This window comes from Acartia tonsa, chromosome 6, assembly GCF_053477335.1.
Source record: "Acartia tonsa isolate MP-2025a chromosome 6, ASM5347733v1, whole genome shotgun sequence".
Classification (NCBI taxonomy): Eukaryota; Metazoa; Arthropoda; class Copepoda; order Calanoida; family Acartiidae; genus Acartia; species Acartia tonsa.
This window is the reverse complement of record NC_137265.1, coordinates 10,092,778-10,120,563: the sequence shown is the minus strand read 5'-3', so window position 1 is coordinate 10,120,563 and position 27,786 is coordinate 10,092,778. Positions and strand designations below refer to the sequence as shown.

General features: G+C 31.7%; 1 protein-coding gene across 1 annotated transcript in view; it reads left to right on the top strand.

Moving 5' to 3' along the window:
- The first annotated feature begins 6,335 nt into the window (after positions 1 to 6,335).
- Positions 6,336 to 27,786, top strand: part of LOC145321784 (acid-sensing ion channel 4-B-like) — a 31,543-nt gene continuing 10,092 nt past the window's right edge. The window contains exons 1-15 of the mRNA XM_080163402.1: positions 6,336 to 6,421; positions 7,687 to 7,754; positions 9,050 to 9,111; positions 9,866 to 9,894; positions 10,432 to 10,480; positions 11,064 to 11,138; positions 12,442 to 12,527; positions 12,762 to 12,842; positions 13,189 to 13,302; positions 14,379 to 14,450; positions 20,964 to 21,002; positions 22,261 to 22,346; positions 22,551 to 22,596; positions 23,723 to 23,779; positions 24,959 to 25,005. Of these exons, the coding sequence (XP_080019528.1) occupies positions 6,338 to 6,421; positions 7,687 to 7,754; positions 9,050 to 9,111; positions 9,866 to 9,894; positions 10,432 to 10,480; positions 11,064 to 11,138; positions 12,442 to 12,527; positions 12,762 to 12,842; positions 13,189 to 13,302; positions 14,379 to 14,450; positions 20,964 to 21,002; positions 22,261 to 22,346; positions 22,551 to 22,596; positions 23,723 to 23,779; positions 24,959 to 25,005 (995 nt within the window). The 5' untranslated portion in view covers positions 6,336 to 6,337. The remainder of the gene's footprint in view (positions 6,422 to 7,686; positions 7,755 to 9,049; positions 9,112 to 9,865; positions 9,895 to 10,431; positions 10,481 to 11,063; positions 11,139 to 12,441; positions 12,528 to 12,761; positions 12,843 to 13,188; positions 13,303 to 14,378; positions 14,451 to 20,963; positions 21,003 to 22,260; positions 22,347 to 22,550; positions 22,597 to 23,722; positions 23,780 to 24,958; positions 25,006 to 27,786) is intronic.

The window sequence follows — 27,786 nt, the reverse complement described above, 5'->3', positions numbered from 1 at the left end:
TTTAAAAAAAAAATTTAATATGTCATGTAGGCATGTAAGATAAGCTTAATTTTACAATTTTAAGTCTATGAGTAAAAAAATAAATACACTGGAGCCATTCAAAGTTATTTGAAGACTAGGAGGATTATATCCTGCTGGATCATACCTGAACACCTAATTTTCATCTTATTTTTTACTAAGGTTGATTAAATATTACAAAAGTAATTACAAGAGAGTTGTCCTTACTTCTGATCTTAGAGCTTTGTCTTTATGGATGTTGTCATCCTATTTTTTGTCTGTATTTAATCACTTATTAATGTTGTCATCATTGTCATATTATTTGATAAAAATATCAATGCTTTACAAATAAAATTTATAGAGAAGATCATCTTGATGTTTTTGATAATTGGATTTGTATGTTTTAATTTTGTTGTTAACCCTTTGTAGACAAATTAATAATTTTTCTAAATGTTATTTTTTTAATTGTCTGCGTCTGGCATCTGACTAAAATAAAAATCTATTACATTAGTTTAAACAATTAACTGTCTTGACCCTTTCCAGACCTTAATCAGTCAATTTTTAAAACAGATAAAAATATTAATTGGCGCCGCCAACCGCTATTTTACCGCCGAAATTGGCGGTTTCCGTTATTTGTCGTTTTTTGGCAATGGTCAGAAAAGCATTTTTTTGTTATGAAAAATAATTGCTCATCATAAAATTTGGTTTTCCTAAAAATACACATAAACAACCAGAAAAAAGTTTTACGTCTCTATCTGTAACAGGAGCCGAGATAGAGGGGGGTCTGTTATGGGGTTAAGTAGGGATACAGAAGTTTAACTGCCTGTTTTTGCCGGTTTGGGTGCTGGAAGCGCCAATTTTTTAAAACTGAGAATAATATCTTAATAAGTTGTAACTATAAACAGATAAAAATATTATTTAGTGCCACCAACCGCCATTTTACCGCAAAAATTGGCGGTTTCCATTATTTGTCGTTTTTTGGCGATGGTTAAAAAAGGTATTTTTTATTATAAAAAATAATAGTTTGTCATAAAATCTGGGTTTCTTAGCTTTAAAATTGACCGTTAAAAAATAATAGTTTGTCATAAAATTTGGTTTTCTTAGCTTTAAAATTGGCCGTTTTACCGCCAAAATTGGCGGTTTCCGTTATTTGTCATTTTTCGGCGATGGTCAAAAAAGGTATTTTTTTATTATAAAAAATAATAGTTTGTCATAAAATTTGGTTTTCTTAGCTTTAAAATTGGCCGCTCTACAGCTGTTTTAATATTTAGCGGCTGGACGCTAAAAAGTGGATAAGGAGCGGTCTGACTGCTATGACTAGAAAAAGCAATTCTCTAAAAATACACATGAACAACCAGAAAAAAGTATTACGTCTCTATCTGTAACAGGAGCCGAGATAGAGGGGGGGGTCTGTCAGGGGGTTAAGTAGGGGTTCAGAAGTTTAACTGCCTGTTTTTGCCGGTTTTGGTGCTGGAAGTGCCAATTTTTTTTTAACTGAGAATAATATCTTAATAAGTTGTAACTATATACAGTGAAAAAAGGGACAAAAAAAGATATTTTTTAGGCCTTTTCAAAAGGCAGTTTTGAAATCCCGTTATTTCAACAAAAAAAATTTAAATGCTTAGAGAATGGCTTGGAAGGTGAATTTAGGTGTTCTGCATATTTCAACTTAAACACATAAGGCCTAAGATATGATATCCCAAAAATCTTTTGTCAAAGTCTACTCTACACCTAGCGCTGGCGATTTCCTTTTTCACAGGTATAAAATGCATGATTTTAGAAAACTGACTGGCGCTAGGTCTAGAGTAGACTTTGACAAAAGATTTTTTTGGACAAAATATCTTTGGCCTTATGTGTTTAAATTGAAATATGCAGAAGAGCTGAAAACCTGCACATTACTGAGATATTGTTAAAACCGCCGTGCTACCGTTATCTGTTGATATTTTACATGCCTGGCGCTAGGTCGCCAGTAGAGATAGAGAGCTGAAATTTTGTACATATATTTCTAGGCCCCTAAAGTAACTTTTTAGGTTAGCAGAAGATTGAAATTCGAAAAAGGGTATTTTCATGAAAAGATCTAATGTACAGCAAAGGATGTGTAGCTTTCAACTACAAAAAGAAAACCTGTTTCATGTTAAACCTTAACATGAAGAAAAGTAAAAGTTATTGTACTGGTAAACCGTATAACTTCAGTGCCACATCCACTGAACCTAAAAATGGAAAAATTATGTGCAAAAAAGTTACCACGGGGCTAACAAAGCTAGGTAAAATTAAAAATGTTGCAGATGTTGAAACCTGTCAGAAGGAATGTCAAAAAATGTACATAAGAGGGTGCCAAGCTTTCAACTACAAAAAGAAAACCTGTTACTTGTTGAAGTATCAAGTTATAAAGAGTAAAACATATTGTACTGGAATTCTATTATTGCCATAGGTAATCTTTCTGCATGTTCTCTCGTTAATAGCGTAGGTAATTAATTTATTATTTATAAAAATAATTTAAAAAGATTTGTGATTTTTTAATAATGAAATGAAATAAAAGTTTCGTGATTTAAAACATAAAAAATAAAATGAAATTCTTGTATTTTAAAAGTTCAATAATTTTTTTATTAATTTAAGTTGCTAGCATGGACATAATTTATTGGTCAATTCGTTCATCCAGTAAGAGGGGAAGAATAATTATTTAAGCTAGCTATAACTTTCACTTTATTAGAGTTCATGTTAATCTGGTATAAGATCCAAGTAACAATAAATCCATTGTTCTCCTACTTTTGGATAAAATCTCTCTGATATCTATTTATGTAATTGTGCTTTTTTGTATTTTAAAATTTGAATATTAATGATGATAGCCTCAAAATATTAACAAAAATTGACATTTAATTATAAAATATTGTTGATTTTAATATCAAGATATTTTAAATATCAAATAAAAAAAAATTAATTTTTGAATGCAAAATCTAATAAATAATCAAGGATGTCCAAATAAATAAAAGCGAAGTTTTTTAAGGGAATATCTATTTGAGTCCATATTGTTGAATTAACTTTTTTCAATAATGCCTCTTCTCCGCCACCGACCCCCGACTGTTATTGGTTAACATAGAGGAGCACACAGGGATCTAAAGGGATAAGACAATAACCGATAGATTGATGTTCATCACCTATGAGAAACATTCGGTCACCCAACGAATAAACCAATTAATTAAAATTCAAAGTTGTTAAGGCAACGGATAAGAAAATGTTATTATTCTAGATTCTTTTTTTTCAATATTCATAGTTACAGTTAGCATTGAAGAATTAAAGTACTAATTTGTAATTATTTTAACAGTAGTTTATCTTTAATTAGTCATAAATAAATAAGTAATGTACATAGAATTAATAACCTAAATAGATAATAACTATTAAATGCATTGTATTGTAGATAGTTCTCCACGGTTATTTGAATGAAAATTGTCTGTAATACGATGCTCTACATAAATTTTCAGCATGCCTTAGAACTGGTTATAATCCAGCGGATATTAGAAGAAGCACTGAACAACATCAAAACGAACAAAATTGTGTATATAAGAAGCGCAAGATTTGCAATTTGACAAATAACAGTAATTTTTATACAGTAAAAAAAGAAAATCTTGAGTTAATACGTATAAACGATGTACAAATTGCTTATGATTTTCAGCAAGTATCGTTAGTTACGTCATCTACTTTCTTTTTTGTTTAAGCTGTTTGACTGAGTATTACAGCGGCTAACGCTGCTAAAAGCTGATTGATGACGTTAGTTACGGCTAAATGTGGCTGATTTGAAATATTGAGGCCTTTTAAATAGCTTATTTAGCCGCCCGCGCGCCTGGCATTTACACTTATTAGGTGGCCGCGCGGCTGATGTAATCTTTTAACCCTTAACAGTCGGACCCCCTTGCCGCACCTTAATCTCAGTTCCTATGAGAGCTAGAAAGCTAAATTTTTTGTGCAAGTCCCCTCATTGATAATAAATTTTCAAATCAAAGTCAATTTTCGCTTCCTTTCCCCTTTTATTTAACAACCTTTGTTTTTAGGTCCTTTTTTACTTAAAAATTTCAAACGGCTGTAATTTTTTATTTTTTTAGGGTACTTGCCAGATCTTTATGAAATTTTGATATGTTATGTAGACATGTAAAAAAAGCTTAAGTTTAAAATTTGACGTCTCTAAGTAAAAAATTGCGGCCACTGGAGCCTTTTAAAGATTTCAGGACCTGCAGGATCATACCTGGAACCTCAAATTGACTTGAACACCTGTATTTCATTAAGGATGTACTACTAGAGGATATTTAAGTATTTTGGTAAGATAAAATGCTATGTTTAAGTCAAAAATATATTTTTGCTCTTTACCTTGATGACCCTTCCAGGTTTGCTGGCATCCTGTGCCCGCCAGGATGGAGATGTTCAAAAAATTTCAACACTCAGATATGTGTCATACCCATACTTAAAAAGTCACGCAGTTTGGGCTCTTCATCTTTCATACACAGAAAATGAGATAAATAACCGGACGACCCCCCCGACCATTAAAGGTTAATTCTGAGCCATGATTGTTATAGTTCTTTTAGCTCAGGGAGGGTTCGGACATTTGGGCTATTTATTACACTAGTACCCAAAGTTTTATAATAATGTTTTCTTATTCGTTGGCTTATTAACTTTGGGGACTAATGAATTATTAATGTTTGGTTCGTTAAGTTGAATGTCCAACCGTTTCTACCACTGATTGTAATCTACAGGAGAAGTAAATTTTATTTATTATCATTGGGAATGTAATTAAATTTATAAGTCATTGTCTTATCCCTTTAGATCAATGCTTTTAGCTACACTAGAAAAAGAAAATTCATCCTTGTTTGCTCTTACTTTTATTTTTCAGATGAGTATCTATAATTATTGAGTAAGATTGCATAAGTATAAATTTCTCCGTGTAGAATATTTTCTCTTTCAGTTTAAAATAAACCATTTATGGGAAAAGACCATTTTTTGAAGGAATATTAATATTTATTTTGTATGAGACTTTAAAAAGGATGAGATTGTTTCATTTGGTGCTTAATCCTATTATATAAAGAAGTCTATTCAAAAGATTCAAAATGCAAAGACATGCATTTTTGAAATCTTTTTTGTTAACATATTAATTGGAACTACCTATTTATTAATGAAACAATTGTATTTCATAAATAAAATGAGAAAAAATGAAGTTATGTTTATATTATATATAATGTTATTATATAGTAGTGGGTTTGTTTTAATGCTGTAGCTTAAGATTTCAATAACTGCTGAACCGATTGAGTTCTCTATATAGGGAAGCTTCAAATACTTCCGGGGGTGGTATTAGGCTGTAAGAATTAATATCAGGATGGTTTTTATCCTTTCCTAGAATAAAGAGCCCCTTCGATGATAGGGGCGCAGCCGCTGGTAATAAATAAAGAGTGAGCAAAATAATGTAAATTAAGGTTAAATACTGGGACAAATTTTGAACGTATAATTTTGAAAATAATGAATATAAATGCTTCGAAAAACTATGTTTAAAGAAATAATATCAGTTAGACTTTAAACTAGCATTTGATAATACTAAATTTAAATAGTTATTCATCACATCGTATTATAGACACTGACAGCCATCCTCTGATAGTAAAATTTAAATGATAATTATAGGTATAATTCCAGTTTTGTTAGCCCCTAGTGGCAAAATACCCGGGCCAACAATACTGGTGAAAAATACTAATATTTGTGAAATATTGTCTGTAATACGATACAATATATGATTTTTCTGTATGGCTCTTAACCGGTTCAATCGTATCCAATCCATTCTGGAACAGGGTTTCTAAAATTCCAATGCACTGGCCATGATGATATCATTACTAAGAGAGGGTAAAAATGGAATTATACATTACCTTTTTTGGGACAAAACCATAATCATAGATTATATTTCTGCTTTTATAAACAAGATTTCAACCTCCTAATGTATTAAATCATGTATTAAATATTATGGATAAATAAGTATAAATTTAATAGATTATATTTGTCAATAAGTAGGTGTATAATTGACAAATCATAAATTAAATGTATGTATTTTTGTCAATATGTAGGTGTATAATTGACAGCAAAACTGTGAATATGACAGTGCAATAACTGTATTTTTGTCATACCACCTAAAAATGCAGGTGTGAATTTGACAGTAAAACTGTGTTTATGACATCAAATCACTGTGTTTATGACAGTCTTATCACTGTATTTTTGCTAGTGGTAAATCTGCCATGTACCCCATTGCTAATATAAACTGTTTTGCATCTTGGTCGTCGAATTCTAGAAAGACACTGAATTTTTACAGAAAAAAATGGATTACAACACTGCGTGGTCCAACTTTACAGACAGGGGTGGCACAAACATGTATAACAGAGATGATAAAAGAAAGAAAGAGGTTATTTTATTTGGATAGCGGAAAGTACCATGTGTGACGTCATAATATACGTCTAAAAAGAAAGGATGAGAGAAGAAATGGGAAAGGAAACTAAGAGATGAATAATTGACGAATTTTTGATACATCGCACATGACACTTTCCGCTGTCTATAATATTTCAATAATTAGGCAAAGGCTCGGCAGCTTATAACTTAAGAGGGCTCGGCTACAGTTTTAAATAACGGTTTTAAAAAAATCGTTTTGTCTTGCAATAAAGAAAATTGTTTGCTAATGCTATAATCATTAAATACAAAATTTGATATTTACATAATCTTAATTGTTCCTTTAAACCTACCTAAACAAAGAATATAAAAAAGATATGCTGTTATGCAATATTTTTCTTTGAAATACAGCTTTTTAGTTTTTGATTATGTTTGTTATGATTGTGTTGATATTTTCAGTTTACGTCTTTTATTCATAGCTTCCCTCCTTATGTAGTTTACCCACTCTTGTTCGTTGGAATAGTTTTAAATTTGACATGGCATGTTTATTATCTATTTTTAAGGATTTTATATATTATTTTGATTCTATTTATTTATTTAATTGATTGTATTGTAGTATTTTACATTTGTATATTTGCATTCTCGCTTTTATAAATAAATGAACTAATATTTGTTTTGTTAAAAGCGAAGCTTTTCTATAATTAGGGTCGGTCCGTACGTCCGTCCGTCTGTAAGTCTGAAACAGATAGCTTTATTCGTTAATTTAGGCATTTTAGAATTGTCCTATCGATTTCAAATTTTGCATGGTGATTTCTATGGTAGTTAGGTACGATTTAGAGAGCAACTCTATAATCGTTACCAGAATGTCAGTACGTCCATTTTAAACATGTTGATTTTTTTTTATCTTTTTTAACAGAAAATTTGTATGTAATAGAATTATCTGATTGATTTGATTTTTTGAATACTAATTCTTAGGACAACAAAGTACAATGTTATGAGCGAAGCATCTCTATAATAAAGTCCTAAAACGTAAATATGTCCTTAAATATTATCCTGTATTTAAGCAGTTTTTTTAACAACTTTAATGGAAATTTTGATTGACATTTTTACATTTATGTTCAGATTTTTCAATTCTGACACACTACACAAGTATTAATGTTCGTTTGTCCTACCGTTTCAGAGCTTCGCTTTCTATGGATGTTGTCATCCTTGTTTTGGGTTAGATATTGTATAACATATATTATTTAGACTTGAATAACTAACACATTTTTTATTTATTAACAGAATCCAGTGAGGTTGCTTAGAGATTATCTTAACAATTCCACAATACATGGAGTTGGCCAACTTAACAGGTATATAATTTAAGTCAGAGATGGGTTTTTAAAAGATGCCGCGTTTTTCTCGACATTTTTTACGCTATGAATGACAAGCGCGACATTCGCGAAATCTAAACAGAGTATACAACTTAAGAATTCAAAATTTTAAAATTACTATTTTAGCCATTTGTATAATGTCTAATATCTCTAAAAAGATATATTAATTAATATGCAGCAAAAATGGATTTAAGATAATTTGTTTTTCTTTTAAAAAGGCTGTACCAACAAAATTGAAATAATTAAATAAATAGTTGTTTACTCTGTTTAGATTTCGCGAATGCCGCGCTTGTTATTCATAGCGTAAAAAATGTCGAGAAAAAACGCGGCATCTTTTTAAAACCCATCTCAGATGAATAGAGATAATCTAGAGGCATACTCTCTAAATCAGCCAATAGGAGAACAATGGAGGTACATTCTAGACATTTAATTGGTTGCAATTTAGTACAGATTTGTGTAGGAAAGGGCAAATTAATAAATTGAACATCTTCTCTATAATTTGAATTGTCTGTTTGTACTTCCATGAATATTTATAGCTTCGCTACTTATGGATGTTGTCATCCTTGTTTCTTTATAATTTACTAGCGGCTTCGCCCCTAGCCTCTAGGGGCTTTGCCCCAAGAGATAATTGAAAAAAAATAAAGTACTACTGGTGCTACTCATAGTCTAATGTGTTCTCAAGAAAATTACTACTGGTGCTGCTCATAGTCTAATGTGTTCTCGAGAAAATTATTTTTTTTTGGGGGGGGAAATTTTCATTTTTAGGGGGGTTGGGCGTGTCCCACCCCCCAAGAGAATAGCTTAAAACCACCACAGGACCGATAGGTATATACCCTGAAGAGTAGAATCCAATCGGTTCAGTGGTTACCGAGATCTTAAGCTTCAGACGGACGGACGGACGAACGGACAGACAGACATCAAGCTACTTTGTATTATAGATAGCGGCTACGTCCCTAGGGACACTTGAGGTGGGAGGAGGGGGGGGGAGTGGCCCAGTCCAAATTTTCAATTTTAAAAAGAAAGTAATTTTTTTTGTGGGGGGGGGGCCGGGGTGGAGGGTGGAGATACCCTCCCCAGAAATAGTCAAACCATTCCTGGACCAATAAGTATCTTTACTCTAACGCGGTTAGTAGGATCTTTCCCTACAGACAAAAATCTAGCTACTTTATATAATAGGATAGTATTGATGTTAATCTATTTCTGGACAAAAAGTTGTATGTTATTGTAAACACTTCAAATATCCAAATTAATAGAGAACAATATTTTTATTTCAGAGCGGAGCATTATTCAACCAAGTTATTGTGGCTTATTTCAATATTTTGTACAACCTGTGTTTGTAAGTATTTTTTGTTTTAAAACATTCATACCATTTTCTTGACAACGAAAAAATCAAGAGATCTAAAGGGATAAGACAATGGCTGATAAATTGACATACATTACCAATGATGATACATTTCCTCTTCTGTAGATGACAATCATCAGTTGACACTCAATTTATTGAATCAACCAATCTAAATTTATTTAAAGTCCCCAAAGTTGTTATTCAAATTATTAAGAAATCATTATTATAAAACTTTGGGGACTAGTGTAATAAACATCCCAATGTCCCCTACTTCCATGGAAAAACCCCGTCCACCTTGTTTTAAACTTGTAAGAATGAAAAATATTTCTAGCATATTTCAGCAAATGATGAGATATTTTTACGCAAATGGCAACAAGTTCCCCACTCGTTTAATCTTTACTTAACCCATCCTAACCCAGATCAAAATTACGTTATTTGTAAACAACAAAATCGAGTTGGGTTCAAATGCAATAAGAGGATAAATAATAAACTTTTTTTTTCTATCATTCCACTTTTCACATGTTTTTGAGTTTTTGAGAATCTTTATTTAATCAGCTGACACTCAAGATAGGCGACTGAAATTATTAATAATTTTTAATAGTTATTTCTCGCATCGTAAGCAAGGACGTTTAAGCTTTTTAAATTCAAAATTCAAATTTTTTTTAGAAGGAGGGGGGGTAATTATCCCTTTACCACCCCCCCCCCATTGGACTTCCTTGTGCTAATTTTTTATTTATTTTTTTTTCAGCTATGTATGTTGTTTATTACTGTAACCAGGTAAAAATAGATATTTCTCGCATCGTATTATAAACAGCTTTACGCGGATATAGAATGTACAATTATAAGATTACAACCAGTTTTTTAGCCCCGAGGTACCGAAGGCACGGGCTACAAAAACTGGTTTTTATCTTATGATTGTACATTTTTATATCCGTAAAAAGCTGAATATAATACGATGCTATACATAGTTTTTTTTCTTATGTATGAGAACCGATTCCTATCCACCGGATTCGAATGAATACGAGAAATACATTTAAAATATTTTTAAGTCTTCAGAAAACCATAGAATTCTACTCTTTTGCTTTAAAATATTTAGTGCTTTTTTTTCAACAATTTCATTCCAAAGAGAAAAATTAATTTGTCTTTTTGGCCCAAATAACAATTGATTCAGACTTATAAATAAAATAGTTGAAGTAAATACTTTAAATTTAATTAGAGGTGCCAATGATTCTTCTAATAAATTGATATGTAGATTATAAATTAAATGACCTTTTATCCTAATTCAAAAAACGACAAGCTCAACTTATATTCTAGGGGTGGGAGGAGAACCCAATCATTACATCTGTCACTCAAATTCCAATTGGTAAATATTTTTAAAAACTATTTAACAAGGTTGATTACATACATAAAAGAATAGCTCCTAAACGATAGCACAAACGAACATTAACACTTATAGAGTGTCAGGATACTGTTTAAAGGACATACTTACATTTTTAGGACTTAATTATAGAGATGCTTCGCTTATTACATTGTACTTGGTTCACTATTCCATAAACCAGATTAATAGGATAATTTAATTATATCAGATAAAAAATTTTTGTCAAAAAGTTAAAAATCAACACATAAATGAAATTATGGATATATTGATAACGATTATAGAGTTGCTACGATTTCTGTTATAGGAATCATCATGCAAAGTTTGAAAAAGATAGGACAATTCTAACATTTCCATTTTAACAAAAAGAGCTAGCTGTTCCGTACAGACCAACTGACCCTAATAATAGAAGAAAATCTTCACTTTTCACATAACATTTCTGCTATTTTAATAAAAAAAATATAATATAATTTTTTAATTTATGTTCACAATTAAATTAAATTTTTTTTGTACCTCCTTTCTTGGATATAAATAATCAAAACATAGTTTAAAAAATACTTTTTATTTTCAGAAAGAATAACATTTCCTCCGATCACCATCTGTCCCTTGAATTCTGATAACTCTAAACAAGAAACAAATGGAACATGTAAGTATGTTTATAATGTGTACCTTGATTCCTGATACCTCTAAACAACAATCTTATGGAGCATGTAAGCATGTTTAAAATTAGTACCTTGATTTCTGAGACAATTAAACAACAAACAAATGGAACATGTAAGTATGTTCATAAATAGTCCCTTGATTCCTGAGACAATTAAACAACAAACAAATGGAACATGTAAGTATGTTCATAAATAGTTCCTTGATTCCTGAGACAATTAAACAACAAACAAATGGAACATGTAAGTATGTTCATAAATAGTCCCTTGATTCCTGATACCTCTAAACAAGAAACAAATGGAACATGTAAGTATGTTTATAAATAGTTCCTTGATTCCTGAGACAACTAAACACCAAAAAAATGGATCATGTAAGTATGTTTATAATTAGTCCCTTGATTCCTGAGACAAATAAACAAGAAACAAATGGAACATGTAAGTATGTTTATAATTAGTACCTTGATTCCTGGGCAATTAAACAACAAATAAATGAAACATGTAAGTATACTTATGATTAGTCTCTTGATTCCTGAGACAACTAAACAACAATCTATTGGAACATGTAAGTATGTTTTTATTAGTCCCTTGATTCCTGAGACAATTAAACAACAAACAGATGGAACATGTAAGTATGTTCATAAATAGTCCCTTGATTCCTGATACCTCTAAACAACAAACAAATGGAACATGTAAGTATGTTTATAAATAGTTCCTTGATTCTTGAGACAATTAAACAACAAACAAATGGAACATGTGAGTATGTTTGTAATTAGTCTCTTTATTCCTGAGACAACTAAACAACAAACAAATGGAACATGTAAGTATGTTCATAAATAGTCCCTTTATTCCTGAGACAACTAAACACCAAACAAATGAAACATGTAAGTATGTTAATATTCCTTTATTCCTGAGGCAACTAAACAACAAACAAATGGAACATGTAAGTATGTTTGTAATTAGTCTCTTGATTACTGAGACAATTAAACATCAAATAAATGGAACATGTAAGTATGTTTATAATAATTTGTCTCTTGATTCCTGAGACAATTAAACAAAAATTAAATCTCACATATAAGTAAATTTTCTCTTAAGACCTATAAAGAACAAACAAACATTTTATTAAAATATTGTGTTTTTTTACTTTACTGACATCAGAAAAAGGAAAGGAAAATGCAATTCTATACCATAGGAAGACAATTTCTGCCCTTTTTAGGAACATCTTTGTTTTCTTTACATGATCCCAAGCTTGTTATTGCTGCACTTCTGATCGACATAATTACCCTTACTTAGCTCAGATGAATATAAGCGAGTACCTGCTACAGTGTTCTTTCAAGAAAAATGGAATTGCTATCCCCAAAACTTGTAACAGAACCCAGGTAAATCTATGGCAAAGGATTAAACAACTGGCCAAAGTAAATTATAGAAGATATTGTCATTGCAATTCGTTCAATGATTTTGACATGTCTATCCTATACTCAATATCAACGTACAAAATGAGTTATAGGGTTATGTTTCACAACATTCATAACATTCTATATCTTTTAATTCTTTATAGATCATGAAATACTGCTATTTCAGTGCATTTTTGTACAAAATTGTTCTTGTTTTAGGTGGTACCGAGTGAAATAGGAAACTGTTTGACATTTAACAATATAAATATTTCTGCTAATGTCTTTGGGGCCCCTGCTAAAGTAAGTTGATTTTTATTCATTTAAAATAAAACAGAAGTGCGTAGCAACTGTATAACCATTTCTAAATGCCCGTTCTATCAATTCACTTTAAAAAGCTCTTTCAAAGCTCTAATTCTTATGACAATTAGGTATATATATGATTAAAGTAACTTTTTAAAGAAGCTAAGAATCCAAGTTGATATACCAAACAGGGGTGTCCAAGCTTTTTTATTTGGGAGGGGGGGGGGGAGGGTAATCCCCACTTCCCCCCCCCCCCTTGGACGTCCTTGATACCAAACCTTTAAACATTCGAGTGTCCCAATGTCTTTATGTTGTGGAATTTGTTTCTATAACACCAACTCTTTAGGTACCAGGCGTTGGAAAAGGAAATGGATTTGAGTTGGAGCTGAACCCGCAACCCCATGGCCAGCTTGTACAGTACAGGGTGTTTATCAGTGAAATTGGGACTACTATCTCACAGGTATACTCTTATAATAAAATAACAGGATGTATGTCTGTCTGTCTGTCCAGTACAGGGTGTTTATCAGTGAAATTGGAACTACTATCTCACAGGTATATTCTTATAATAAAATAACAGGATGTATGTCTGTCTGTCTGTCCAGTACAGGGTGTTTATCAGTGAAATTGGGACTACTATCTCACAGGTTTTCAATATATAAACAAGGATTATAATGTCCATAAATCATGAATTATGAAACTTTTTATCACTTTTGTAGCATGACTAATAGATAAACAACAAAAATTCCACCGACTATCATTATCAAATTATCCCCATAGAGTTACGAACTAACTAACGGACAGACAAAATGAATTATAGAATAGCTTTTTTACTAAAAAGCATAAAATGTAAAAAGGTTTTGATGAATATGGTTTCATATTTATATTGTTTATTGATGACTCAATTGGTATGTTTAATTGTTTAACTATTACCTTGGCGCTATAGGTTTAACACATCAAAAACAGTATTTTCAAAACCAGTGAAGCAGCTTATAGTGCCTAATAAAAATGGACGTTATACAATACATATGACCAATGATAGGCCAGTATACATTTATATATACCAATGGTAAAATGTATACTTACTTGCCTAATACCTATACGTGCTACGTATAAATTAGTATAATAGAATGCTTTTGAATTTATACATTTTTTTCACTTAGCACAGTGACTTTTTTGTTTTCAAAATATTATACTTCTGATTTGTTTTTTAAACCTATAGATGTATGGTTACATGTCGGGGGAACATTCATTTTTTTTTACTACATAGATGTCCTTGATGGTTTTAGGCTATTTACCTAACCTACCCCCCCCCCCCTGCTGTTGCTTGGCGTTTAAATTCAAGCAATTAAATAATGTAATATTTGTAAAGCTTTTTATAGTCCCTATAAAAAAAATATCATACTGGACTACCATCAATTAAAATGATTACTGGCCTGCCATTGGTAATTTAGTCTGTGTATTGGTCTATCATTGGTCATTTGAATTGCAATACGTAATTTTTTATTGGCAGTATAAGGTGTTTAAATGTTTGTTCAGGTTTATTTTGATGTAAAGCCAAGTATGAATCATGACTACTTTTTCGATCTCCATGGACTTCATTATGTTCAGGTATGATAAAATAATATAGATACGAAAAGTGTCATAAAAGTGACGTCATATAAATACGTCTAAAAATGAAGGATTAGAGGAGAAGTGGGATAGGAAACCCCTAAATAAAAGATGAGGTTAGATGTATTTTATGACGTCACATATAAACATTTCTGTACCTCCCAAAAGAATTGGTGTGAAGATAGTTTTCTAAGTAATTTTCTTCAAAGTGCCTCGTCGAGCACCTCAGATTTCTCCCCTAATTTTAAAATAAATTGAAAATAAGAGGGAGGGGTAGTTTTTTTTATTGCTTTGTTAATTATTTTTGTTTAGGTAAGGGGTGGTAGGTACCCTCCTTATTTTCAATCTTTTTAAAAAGGTGGATTTCAGGGCTTGACTGGCACTTTGGGGGAAAGCACAGACATAAAAAATGTGGTAAAGAAAGTTAGATAAAAAATTGTCTCAATAAAGACTGAAACTGTATTGGCACTCAGAGAAAGAGAGAGAGAGAGAGAGAGAGGGGACAATAGGCTGTTTATCACACTAGTCCCCAAGGTTTTATAATAACGCTTTATTATTCGTTGTCTTAACAACTTTGGGTAATTTTTATGAATTTTGATTGGTTGCTTTATTAAGTTAAGTGTCATCACATTTCAACCACTAATTGTAATTTACAGAAGGGGTAATTTTGTTTATTAGTATTTGGGATGTACATCAATGTATCGGCTAAAATAACTAAAGGACTTCTGATTCTTAATTAGGTTGTACAAATCAGCAATGTCAAAACTTTTCCATCAATAATTTTAATCTACAGTGATTTATTTTAAAACTTTTTAAACTGCTGAAAAGAAAAAAAACATGAATGTATATAATTATAAATTTTTTTTATAGATATTTAGATTATTTATAGTACCTTAACTACTCAATGTACGTTTGAATTTAACAAAATGTTTGATATAATATTTAATAATTAATTTTTCGTTGAAATACAACCAAATCTGACCATACGGAAAAGTCATGTACTGCATGCTATTACACAGAATTTACCTCCAAATAAAATACAAACAATCACGAAATTAATCTTTTTTTCCTTTTATGTTCGTAGAACTGCATTTATTACGATTCGTTCAATAACCATACATCTATAATACAAAGTAGAACGATGTCTGTCTGTTTGTTTGTTTGTAGCGAAGGTAGCTTCTCATAGGTCCCGAGAAGGTTTATAAGTATTTTCTTGGGGGGTGGGACACCCCCTACCCCTCCAAAAATGAAAATCCCCCCCCCCAAAAAAAAAGTTTCTTTTTTAGAACTAAAATTAAAATAGTGGGGTCGACTACCACCCACAAAAAAAAATTCCCCCCTCAAAGAATTTTTAAAAAAATTTCTTTTAAATCTAAAATACGAAAAATTGGTTTGATCAATCCTCTTGGGGCATAGCCCCTAGAGGCTAGGGGCGAAGCCTCTATTTTAAAAGCAACATGTTATAACTATACTTTTTAGAAATATCTTATTTTTATTCTAGTGGCGTGCACATGCTTTTGCGTGAGAGATGCGCGTAGTGAACCCGATTATTTTAACCACCCTCTTACGCTTTCCTTAGTTTAGAGGGGTGTATTTCAGAATCAAGGTGGGTATATCAGGGGGGCATGAGCCTTAGGGTGTAAAAAAGACAAGTGGGAGTTATCAACATACTAAAAGCCACACAATTTTTCTGTTATGCGAGTTACTTACATATTAGCTAAGACAGGCATACAGATGAACAGGAACTAAAGGTTTTTAAATTGATGGCGCGCCAATACTTTTAACGTCGTCCTTTAATTTCAAAGAGGTGGCCTTTTTTTCAACTCAACACCCTGGCTATTTTAGAGGAATTTATTAGGAGGTTTAGACATTTGGCTTCCAAGGGTTGTAGGGGGATTATCAAACCCCTAAATTTGCTACTCCGTTCTTTGGCATGCTTCTGATATACTAAATTTCTTATATTTAACATTTTCTCTTAAAACATTGAAATTTAATTGTAAAAATCTCTTTTTGTTCAGTTTAATATTTTAAATCCTAATCCTATTAAATTTTATGAATTTTCAAATATTTGTATTTTATAATTAACCTAAATCTTTAATTAGTAGCGGCTACTCCCCTAGCGGCCTCGAGATCACTTAAGGTGGGGAAGAGTTGAATTCGATCTCCATCTTTCATTTTAGTTTCAAAAAGAAAAATTACAAAGAGAAAACAGTAAAAGTGTCTAACTATGACGTCAGAAAAAATTAACAATTAACCAATGAGAGGCCGCTATATATTTTACCACAGTGAATACTGGCTTCTTATTGGTTAATTGTTAATTTTTTCTGACGCCATAGTTAGACACTTTTACTGTTTTCTTACAAAGATACATTTTTTTTGTGGTGGGATGGTGGTATCCTCCCCAAAATAGCTTTACACATTCCCAAGACCAATGAGAAGCTACACTGTAAAGGATAACCGTATCGGTTCAGTATTTATCGAGATCCTTCGGTACAGACACACACACACACACACACACACACACACACACACACAGTTCCTGTTATATAAGGATTTTGTAGAATAATTAATTATCATAATGAGAAAAAATAAATGTCTTACATAATAAACAAGATCCATCGCATTAGTGGCGAAGCTACTCTATAATTTCAACTGTTCGTTTGTCCGTCCCTCTGTAATGTACAATCCAATTAAATAATACAGCAACGAAATATTTCCACAAAATTATTTATAGAAAGCTAACTTTATCCTAAGAAATTCAACTATTCATAGCTACTTACTTTATATGTTTTATCATTGTTTCACATTATATAAGATTATACATTTTTACAAGATATGATTTACCCAAGCAAAGCTTTGTCCTTAGAAATGCAACTATTTATAGGTGACTCATTATGCAAACAAAATTACAGGATTTTGCCCTTTTGAGCCAAAATCTATACACATCTCTACCAATAACATAGCTAGATTGTTCTTCCAGTGTTATCCTATTGGCTGATTTACAGAGGGGGTCTCTAGGGGTCTCTATAATAAGTGTTTACACATTGTGTAAAGAATTCTATGCCCTAATGTTTGAGATGATTAAGAAAACAAGTGAAACACAAAGACAAGTTAACCAGATTTGAGTCAAATCACAACTGAAACATTGATTTTACATAAATAAGATTTTATTTGAATTATAAAGTGTCATCATGAGCATGATTTACAGAAATACAGTATCCAATCTTTCTGTATTGAAGGTAGATTTGCCTTGTATATTTGGCGAATTTAGTGATTTTCACCCTAAATCTTAAAATCAAAATATCTGCCAAGAAGGAACAGCTAGGATTTCATTCTCAATGGATTCTACTTGGCACTAGGTCCTATTTGAACGCTGCATTGTCCGTTTTCATGGTAATTTTTGTTTATCCTTTATTTGGTTAAGGCAGGGTGTGCATACACATACCCTGTCAAGAAAAATTGCCCCAAGAAAAACTAAAAAGTACCTCTCGCGAAAATATCTTTCTTTTTATTTTGAAATCTCCACCCCCCCCCCCTCTTTCCAATAATTGCCTCTAGGGACGTAGCTGCTCACATAAAATAAAACGTGAAAGTTTTATAATGTTGTATTTTAACCAATAACAAAATTATTTCAATATCGATAAAGATTGAAAAAATAGGACACTCAAAGGAACCTTGGAAAAGAATAGCATATATCCTCCACCTTATTTTATTCAAAAAGTATATCTAGCCTTACGAGGAGCTTTAATCTCCTAACCTTTACTTAAGCTTTTTTAAATGTTTCATAGAGAACTTTTTTAAAAATGCCTGTTGCTTTCTCTCTACCCTAGAAACAGACAATTACCCCTCATTTAATAATTAATTCGTTAGAATTTAACCAATTATATCCTGTTTTTTTTTTAAAAACTATTCAAGATCTAGATCATACAGCAAAACTTTAGTATTAGAGTAGCTACTCAACTAATAACACATAAATAAATAAAAATGAAACACTTAAATGAAAAAAATGTCAAAAGCATATAAAAATATAAATATAATCATTGGTAAAATACGTAATTTACCTAAACATATTCTTTTCATAAAAATTCATGATGAAAACTAATGAACTCATTATATACATACATATGTATATGTTAGCTACTTTACAATTAGATATTTCCTTCTGTCTCGATCGTCTTACTGTTGAAGAAATTACCAGTGATAAGACAATGGCCGATAAATTGAGATTCATCCATATTGATGATACACAAAATTACACCTTCTGTAGATAAAAAATTAGTGGTTAATAGATTTAAACATTCAACTTAATGAACTAACCAATAAAAATTCAGCAAAGTCTCCAAAGTTGTTAAGTCAACGAATAAGAAACGTTATTATGCAACTTTGGGGACTAGTATAAAAGTATAATAAACAGCCCATTGTCCCCTCTCTTACAGCTTATCTCAAAAAAATTTTAAATTCATTAGCAAGAGTGCCATGTTCTGTTGTTTATTTACAACTAGCGGCTCCGCCCCTAAAAGCTTCTATGGAAAATTAAGGGTGGCGGGGAAAGTCCCCCTCTCCTTCAACCCCATTTTTAATTTAAGGTTTGAAAAGAAAAAGAAACAAATATTGGGGACATTTTTTGTGAGGGTGGAGTTACTCCTCCCCCCCTTCCCCGAAAATATTTTAAAACCTTCCCTGGACCTTTTAGAATTTTCACTGTAAAGGAAAATCATATCGGTTCAGAAGGTTAGCGAGATCCTTTGCTACAGACATAAAAGCTTACTATTTTTTATAATAGGATACCTGCCAAAATGGCAACAAAATCTTGAATTAGGGGTTTAGGGCACTTAAAGCGCGCCATATTTTGCCTTTTACCCCCTCGATAGAAATTTGCATCTGGGGATGAATTTTACATGGTATTAGGGAGTGTCGATCCCCCCCTTCCCTCAACACTCCCTTAAATATTACTTTAGGGGGAGTGGAGAGAAAAAAACTCATATTATGGTGTATGAAATTTGTAAATTTGTAAAAGGGCTTCAACCCATGTCGTGAAGCACCCTCAATTCTTTATATAATCATCCCAATTACTCCCCTAATCTCTTCATGGACTTGCACTTGCTGCTTTACGTATGAACATAAATATCCTTGTTTATAAAAGGAAAAAATATCGTTTTAATGTCATCTACATAAAAAAAATTGCAAAAAATGGGATCGCAATTAAAAATCTCTTGGAGGAGTAATCATATTATGACATAGATTGATATAAACCCGAGGATCTAAAGGGATAAGGCAATGACCGATAAATTGATGTTTATCCCTAATGATGATACACAAAATTATCCATTCTGTAGTATTTGAAACGATTGGACACTCAACTAAATGAACCAACCAATTAAAATTAAATAAAAGTTCCCATGGACGTTAAGCCAGCGAAGACGAAAACGTTATTATAACACTTTGGGGACTAGTGTAATAAATGGCCCAATGTCCCCTCCCTTACTGATTAAACCCTTCCCTACGCAGTACACATATACATAATGATTAATTTATTTAATTAAGCTTTTTAATATTGACCTAAATCATTGGATCTTACACAAGATTATCAGGTACTCTAATAAAGTGAAACTTGTAGCGGGCTAAAACAACGTCAAGGTAGGGGGACCAAATTATAAGGAGGGAATCCACAGATTATGACGTTATACGAAAGAATAGCCAATGAGAGGCCAGTATACACCAATAGTAAAATTTATGCTGGCCTGTCATTGGTTATTATATCGAATGACGTCATAATCTGTCGAGCCACTTTTTTTTGCTTCCTCTTTTTAGTAGCGTAGCAACTCTATAATTTACTTTGACTATAAGTCTGTCAGTCAATCAGTCCGTAACGATATAGTGCTATTGTGATTTATTTCGGCTGCTATTGAAGATAGACGGCTAAATTTTTCAGTGAAGATTTCTATGATATTTGAACATTTAGTTTATACATAGTTTTGTCTGTCTGCTTGTGCTTTAAAAAACACTAGTGGCTTCGCCCCTAGCCTCTAGGGGCTTTGCCCCAAGAGGTTTGATCAACTTAATTTTTCGTATTTTAGATTTTAAAAGAAAAAGTAAAAAAATTTTTTTTTTTTTTTTGGGGGGGGTATTTTCATTTTTTGGGGGGGTTGGGGGTGTCCCACCCCCCAAGAAAATAGCTTAAAACCATCACAGGACCAGTAGGTATATTCCCTGAAGAGTAGAGCCCAATCGGTTCAGTGGTTACTGAGATCTTAAGCTTCAGACGGACAGACAGACGGACAGACGGACAGACAGACGGACAGACATCGTTCTACTTTGTATTATAGATAAACATTTTTAAAAAAGGTTTCGTGATTTTCTTTGATTTTTTCTATATTACTTCTCTTTCTTTTCTTTATCAATACAATTGAACCTCTGCTCTATAACTCACGTTGTACGTTTGTCTTTTCATGATTTTTTGTGCTTGGATACTAAGGGATATTGTAATCCTTGTTAAAATAAGATTTATTTTAGGCTGGTCCTGGATTCAAAGAGTGGAACCAAAATAGAGGGGTAAACTTTTTTCTCGTATTCATTCGAATCCGGTGGATAGGAACCGGTTCTCATCCATACAAAAAAAACTATGTCTAGCATCGTATTATATCCAGCTTTCTACGAATATAAAAATGTACAATCATAAGATTAAAATCACTTTTTTAGCCCGTGCCTTCGGCATCTCGAGGCTAAAAAAACTGGTTTTAATCTTAAAATTGTACATTCTATATCCGCGGAAAGTCGTTTATAATACGATGAAAGAAATAACTATGAAATGTTAAATTATTTTGATGCAGTTCTGTTTCATATAACCTTTGTTCACATAATCCTATAAAATTAGTAAGTTTTTTTTCCTGCAGCTTACGATTTCTATAACTACCAAATTGAGTTATCCATTTTAGGTAAGCTTTACATAGGATCTGAGGTTGGTTTTAGGCCATTTTGTGTTTAGATTTAAGTTTTTGGGTTGTTTTAGGCTAATTCCTAAAGTTCAAAGCCCCTAGATGAAAAGGGCACCGTCGCTAGTAGAATTATAATACTTTTAGTAAAATATCTTTTTCTGCAGTTCATATTATTTGTATTTTAAATATTTTTCACTTATACTAAAGGACAGGTTATACAATTTTATTTCCTTAGTCAGAGTGTTTTTACTTTATAGTCAAACTAGCGGATGACATTAAGGGGCGTCGTAGCTCAGTGGTAACGCACTGAGTTACGGTGATGAGAGTTCGAGTTCTGGTCCCCAATGTGGCAACTCGAATTTCTCAGTTAAATACATTCGCGCAACTTTCCCTGGTTGTGTAAGAAGGGAGATTATTGAGTGGTTTGGATACTTAATAGTCACGTACATAATATCTGTACAACCCTTATCCCAAGCTCTTCTGCGGAGAGCGTAATTTATTACGATGACTTAATTTGGGACACCTGCCATACTCGGCGAGGGTGAGGTAATAAAGAGTAGCTCCCTTGAGACAGCGGGTCAAGGCATAATATACATGAGCGTGGAGCTTGATAGCCCTAGTGGCTATACAAAAGTGTCTCGTCCTTCTCCATGACTACTTAGGTTCATACATTAAGAAACAATGGCTACACAAACAAACAAACAAAGCGGATGAAATCTAGAACATAGAATCTAGGGGCTCTGTATTTGAAAGAGCAAGGAATGGCATAAAAAATGTCCTAAAAGCATTCCAAGCAATCAGTACTCTAGTTTTCAAATTCTTAAGCTAACAACAAAATTTAATGTTAATAGAATTGTTTTTTTTTTATTATTAAGGTTTGTTATTTTCCTGACCAAAAAGAATTGAAACACTTTTCCGCGTATATGCAGGCTAACTGTAGGCTTGAGTGCTCGTGGAATAGGTAAATACAATTTGTCATAATAATAATTTTTTTTCAGTATGGCTTCGAAACCGATTAATTTCCACTGGATTAGAACCGGTTTTCAGTAATACTGAAAAATAATGTATAACATCGAATTACAGACAATTTTTAACAAATATTTAGATAAATATTTAATATTCTTTTTAATGAAATTATACATATCTGCATATATTTTTATTCTAGAACAATTTCTAAATGTGGATGCTCCCCTCAATGGCTCAATATTCAGGTATGTATGCCTATATATGCTAGCGGCTACATCCCTATAGACACTTGAGGGAGGGGGGGGGGGCGGGGAGGAGGTTATTATATTTGTATTTTTCTTAACATATTAAAAGCTTTATTGTAAAGCAGACCCATATAAGCAAGATATTAGCGTGATCTTTAGCTTTAGACAGACAGACTGAATTTTTGGTATTTTTATAAGGACTTACAGGGATGATTACGCACAATAGTAGAGATGTTTCTGAAGTGACAAGCTAAACTAAAGCTTAGGTTTGTTACAAGAGATTATACATCAAACCTTTTGTTAAGATCAAAAAGATACTTATTTAAATTATCATTGGGGCGAAAAAAAATATTTTGTTATTTAGCATGGGTTTTTTGAGGTACTTTCACAATAAATTATATTATAGAAAACCTTCCCAGGACATAAAAAAACATCAATGATTTCAATCAATCGCACTTTTGGTACATACAGAAAAACAGACAGATATGCCAACTATTTATATAAGAATTCTAAATTAAAATAAAACGAATTGAAAGAAAGAAAAATTGTATAAGAATAATATGTTGTTTTTCATTTGTTCTAGTGTCAAAACAAATTGCGTCGGAATTTTAAAGAAAAGTTGGCTGTTTTTAAATGTTTTTGAATTGAAAATAAGAAATGGGGGGGGGGGGGAATTTGTTTTTCATTTGTTTGTTTATTATTGTAGGTCAGGTTAAGTTGAGATATATTTGGTACTGGGTAGCCCCGAAGGGTTAGGGCACAACAAGTATTTACCCTGCAGGATTAGGCCCCTAAATATGATTCATATATGAGGAGGGGGCCTTTAGTGTTTCATAGACAAGAGTTATAAAATCTATAGTGCTTTTTCCTTAAAATGCATAGTTGAGCAGAGAAACCCCCTCCCAACTTAATTTTAAAAAATAATAAAAAAGGGGGAGTTAGCGTTTTTACTTTAGGTCAGGTTACATTATATTATTTAATTGTTAGAGAACCGAAGACATTGTTCTTTCAGGGTAAGGCAAAGGGAAAAAATAAATATCCATATTTTGAATTTACTGGGAAGGGTTTCAGTGCTTAACAGGTAAATTAAGGAAAAGCACCGATTTACTTAATTTTCATTTTATAGGATGCTCTGGCATGTAACTCCACACAAATGGAATGCTGGAAAGAAAGCTTGGACCAGGTATAAATTAGCTTTTATATATTTTTAGTATGCCCGTCAGTTTGTCCCTAATATAATGTGGTACCTGTTATTTCTCGGCTGCTATTTAAAATAGAGAGCTGAAATTTGGCTCAATATTCCCTGATCCAATAAGCACAAAGTCTATGATTTAGTGCAGGGATTTTGCTTTCTAATTCTCAAATAAAAGGAGAAAAAATATTGTAATAATATTTCAAAGATATGTTCACAAGATTGATACAAATCTAATTAATTTAATAACATCTAAAGTTTGAATGTCTGTTTGATATCAGATTTAGATTTATTATTCGTGGATGTACAAACATAAAAAAAGAACAATAATAATTAAAGTGAATTAAATGAATATTATATACAGTGTGTTTTTTTTATGAGAACTTTTTCGAAAGCAATTTTACCCCACTTATAGTTATCAGAAATTAATGATTAATAGCTTATTTTCTTCGTTTTTTAAGGCAATCAATAGAACATTAAAAAAATATTTCAGTTTTCATTAAAAAAGTGCAGTAAAATCTAAAATTCAAAACTTAGGTGTCAACATCTAAAAATGGTTTTAGCGCATTTTTCTTATACCTAAATTTTCTAAGAAAAAAATTGGATCTTCTGTAGTCGACTTTGGGGGGACAGTACTCCCTCCCTGGTTGAGATATGACCTTCAAACTTCGATATGTTCTAGTACATGTCACAAATAGTATCTGTATACATTTTTAGCTCTTTAACTAAACTTTGAAGTGTTTTGCAGCCATTCTTGCAAAAAGGTTGAATATTTGAGCATAAGAAAATTCGCTAAAACCATTTTTAGATGTTGACACCTAAGTTTTGAATTTTAGATTTTACTGTACTTTTTTAATGAAAACTGAAATATTTTTTTAATGTTCTATTAATTGCCTTAAAAAACGAAGAAAATAAGCTATTAATCATTAATTTCTGATAACTATAAGTGGGGTAAAATTGCTTTCAAAAAAGTTCTCATAAAAAAAAACACACTGTATATTAATATGTAATATATTATATATAAATATATAGTCAAATTTTATTGATTTGGTTATTTTATATGAAATTTTCTTCCCAAATGACAGTTTGACAAAAAGTAGGAGGTATGCAGTAATGTGTATTCACACATTGTTTTCATACAGGCCATAATATTTTTATTTGTTTATTAAGGAGAACAGTAAAGATAAAGCTGAAATAGACGCAGACTGTGATTGCAAGTAAGTTTTTTATGTACTAGAGGTTGCGTCCCTAGACTATAGGGGCTCTGTATTCAAAAGAGTATTGTAGAAGCAGAAAAAAATTGCCTAAAACCAGTTTTGGGATTAAACAAGTGCTTGATATCAATTTAATGAACCTTAGCCTTAAAGTGCATGCTTTTCTGGGTAAAAACAGACAATTTTTTTGTTTTATCTTAAACTAGTGATTGTTACTTTTTTTTCAAAATCATTTTTATAACTTAAAAAAAAATTTTAATTTGAAACACAAGGAAAATTGAGTCTACAATTAGTGAAACAATGAAAGACAAAAATTTTCAATTAAATATAAGGAGAGGCTATAAAGTGAACAATTTTAGAAGGATGTTATTTTTATATAACAGATCGTGTTGAACGTACATATTGACTCTTGTTATAGAGTAGTTATTCTACTTAATTTTTCCTAATTATATTCATTCCACGTGAAAAAGGAATAACAACAAATTAATAAAAAATAATGAATTTTTAAAAAGTAAATTTTGTAAGTATCATTATAAAATAAATTTGACTTTCAAGATTAAATAAATATAATTTACTAATATTAAAATTTGAGTTAGTTACATAACATGATATTAATTTTTTGGAAACGAAATAAAATGTGTTCTTTTATTATTATTCACTGGTGTCCTGGATAGAAAACAGGTTTTTTTTGACATACGTCTCACAAGACCTATGTAGTCATGACTGGGAGACAATGACGGTTCAGTACATGACTTTCGTTAAATCACAGCTGATCATTTTTGTGGATTTTTTTGAAAATTACTTTTTTATCCAAAATTTCATAGTTTTCCCAAATAAATCTCAATTTTCTCACATTTGCTGCTTAGTTAGCCTAAATTTACGCAAGAAAAGTATAATAAGTAACAGCTGTACTGAAGATTGTGCTATCACCTATAACAAGATCTTTCAGAATCAATGGAATAAGATTTGTATTCTAGAAATTGAGCTAGAGTTAATTATTTTGAATTAATGTTCAACAATAAATTTGCACATCAGAACTGCTTCTAGCCTCCATAGGCTTTCATCTGGCTTTAACATGATTCAATCTATCTGACTTTGCCTTTGACTCCACAACATAAAGTTATTGCCCTCAAATTTCTTTCACTAAAACATTATCTCCTATCAATCCACATGTTAAACTTCTTGTTTAAAGACATTAAAGTTACCGTCCCTGTCCTTCAACTTTAACAAGTATGCCTCATAATACTTTCCACTAAACAGGGTACCTCTCTCCACCCTGGTATAGCCAGACCTCTATTCTAGCCGGCTGACATGTTTCACCCAGCCTATAAATCTTGATGGAAGTCAGTTTAGAATTCTGACCTTGTTTGTTAATCAACAATTTCACACACTTTTGACTCTTTCTTTATGGCACTTGTTTGCTATTAAACTTGTGGCTTGACTTTTGCCATATAAAGGGATAACCTCAAGATTCAGAATAAACTTTCAAGTATTCTTACTTTTTACTTCCTTTGGTTTCCTATAAACCAACTACTGTCATGAGAGATCTTTCCATGAATGAAAGCCAAGACTGCCATGCATCTAGCTACATGGTCTTTAAGTCTTGCCTTAGTTACTTCAGCTAAGAGCTCATATCCTCTCATTCTCTATTACTCAGAAATTCACCATGGTTTCCGCCCACTCTGCTGATTGAAAGTCGGGTGGGTCTATGATTCCAAATTTAACACCACTTGATAGACAAACTGCCCTTTATTTTTGCTTTGCTAATCCTACATTTTGGTCTTCCTGTTCAACACCTTCCTAGGTCCTTTTATTACTGGTAGCTTTTAGGAAGGGTAGTATTGATCTGCTTAGGACAAAGAACTTGCCTGTGTTTATTTTCAAATTGGTTTTTAAATTCGCCATTGGAAATCACACTTGAATAAAATCCAGTTATGATCATGTAACCAGCATTCACATTCACTCTAGTAATAAGCTACTATTATTTTCTTCAAGCTATGAGCCAAGTGCTTTCCTGTCAGTTAGCTGCTCTTACACTATCTTGAATACACTATCTTGCAAATTATTCATCCAGCTTAGAATCCAATATGTATCTATAATCATTCTGTAGGTTCACCTATGTAAAACCTTCCATGGTTCTCACTATGACATTTAATCAGTAGTAAAGACAAGCAGTGTGTACAAAAGGCAGAGACTCAATCAAGACCAGCTATAGACTGGTCTTTACACGGATTCCAAGTTCATGTCAAACACTTACAAGTGATAATCCCACTTGTTAAAAATATTAACCTTCTACTAAGCTCTTTTGAACCAAGGACTGGTTGTATATTCAATTGTAGCCTGGTATATATGGTAATATAGGACTTTAAACATGGCAACTGTGGTTGTGGATATAAATGTTATACTCCAAGCAGATATTGTTTTGATGTTGAGACATCAAATCAGCCAGGAACCAATATTGAGCAGGATAACTTGTTAATATTTCAAGTAAACTTGTTTTAAAAATATAATATGTCATGAGGCATGCAACAGGGACATGAATTATTTTTAAAAAAGTTAATTACAAGAGTTGTTTAGACATTAATTCAAATATTTACTTCAAATAACTCTTATTTTATTTCTAGACTACAAATCTTAGATTATTCAAGATTCTTAAAGATTTTGTTATTAATGATAACGCAGTTTTTTAGTTCAGCTGTATTTATTATACTTTTCTTGTGTAAATTTAAGTTAACTAAGCTGCAAATGTGAGAAAATTGTGATTTTTGAAGGAAAAACTATGAA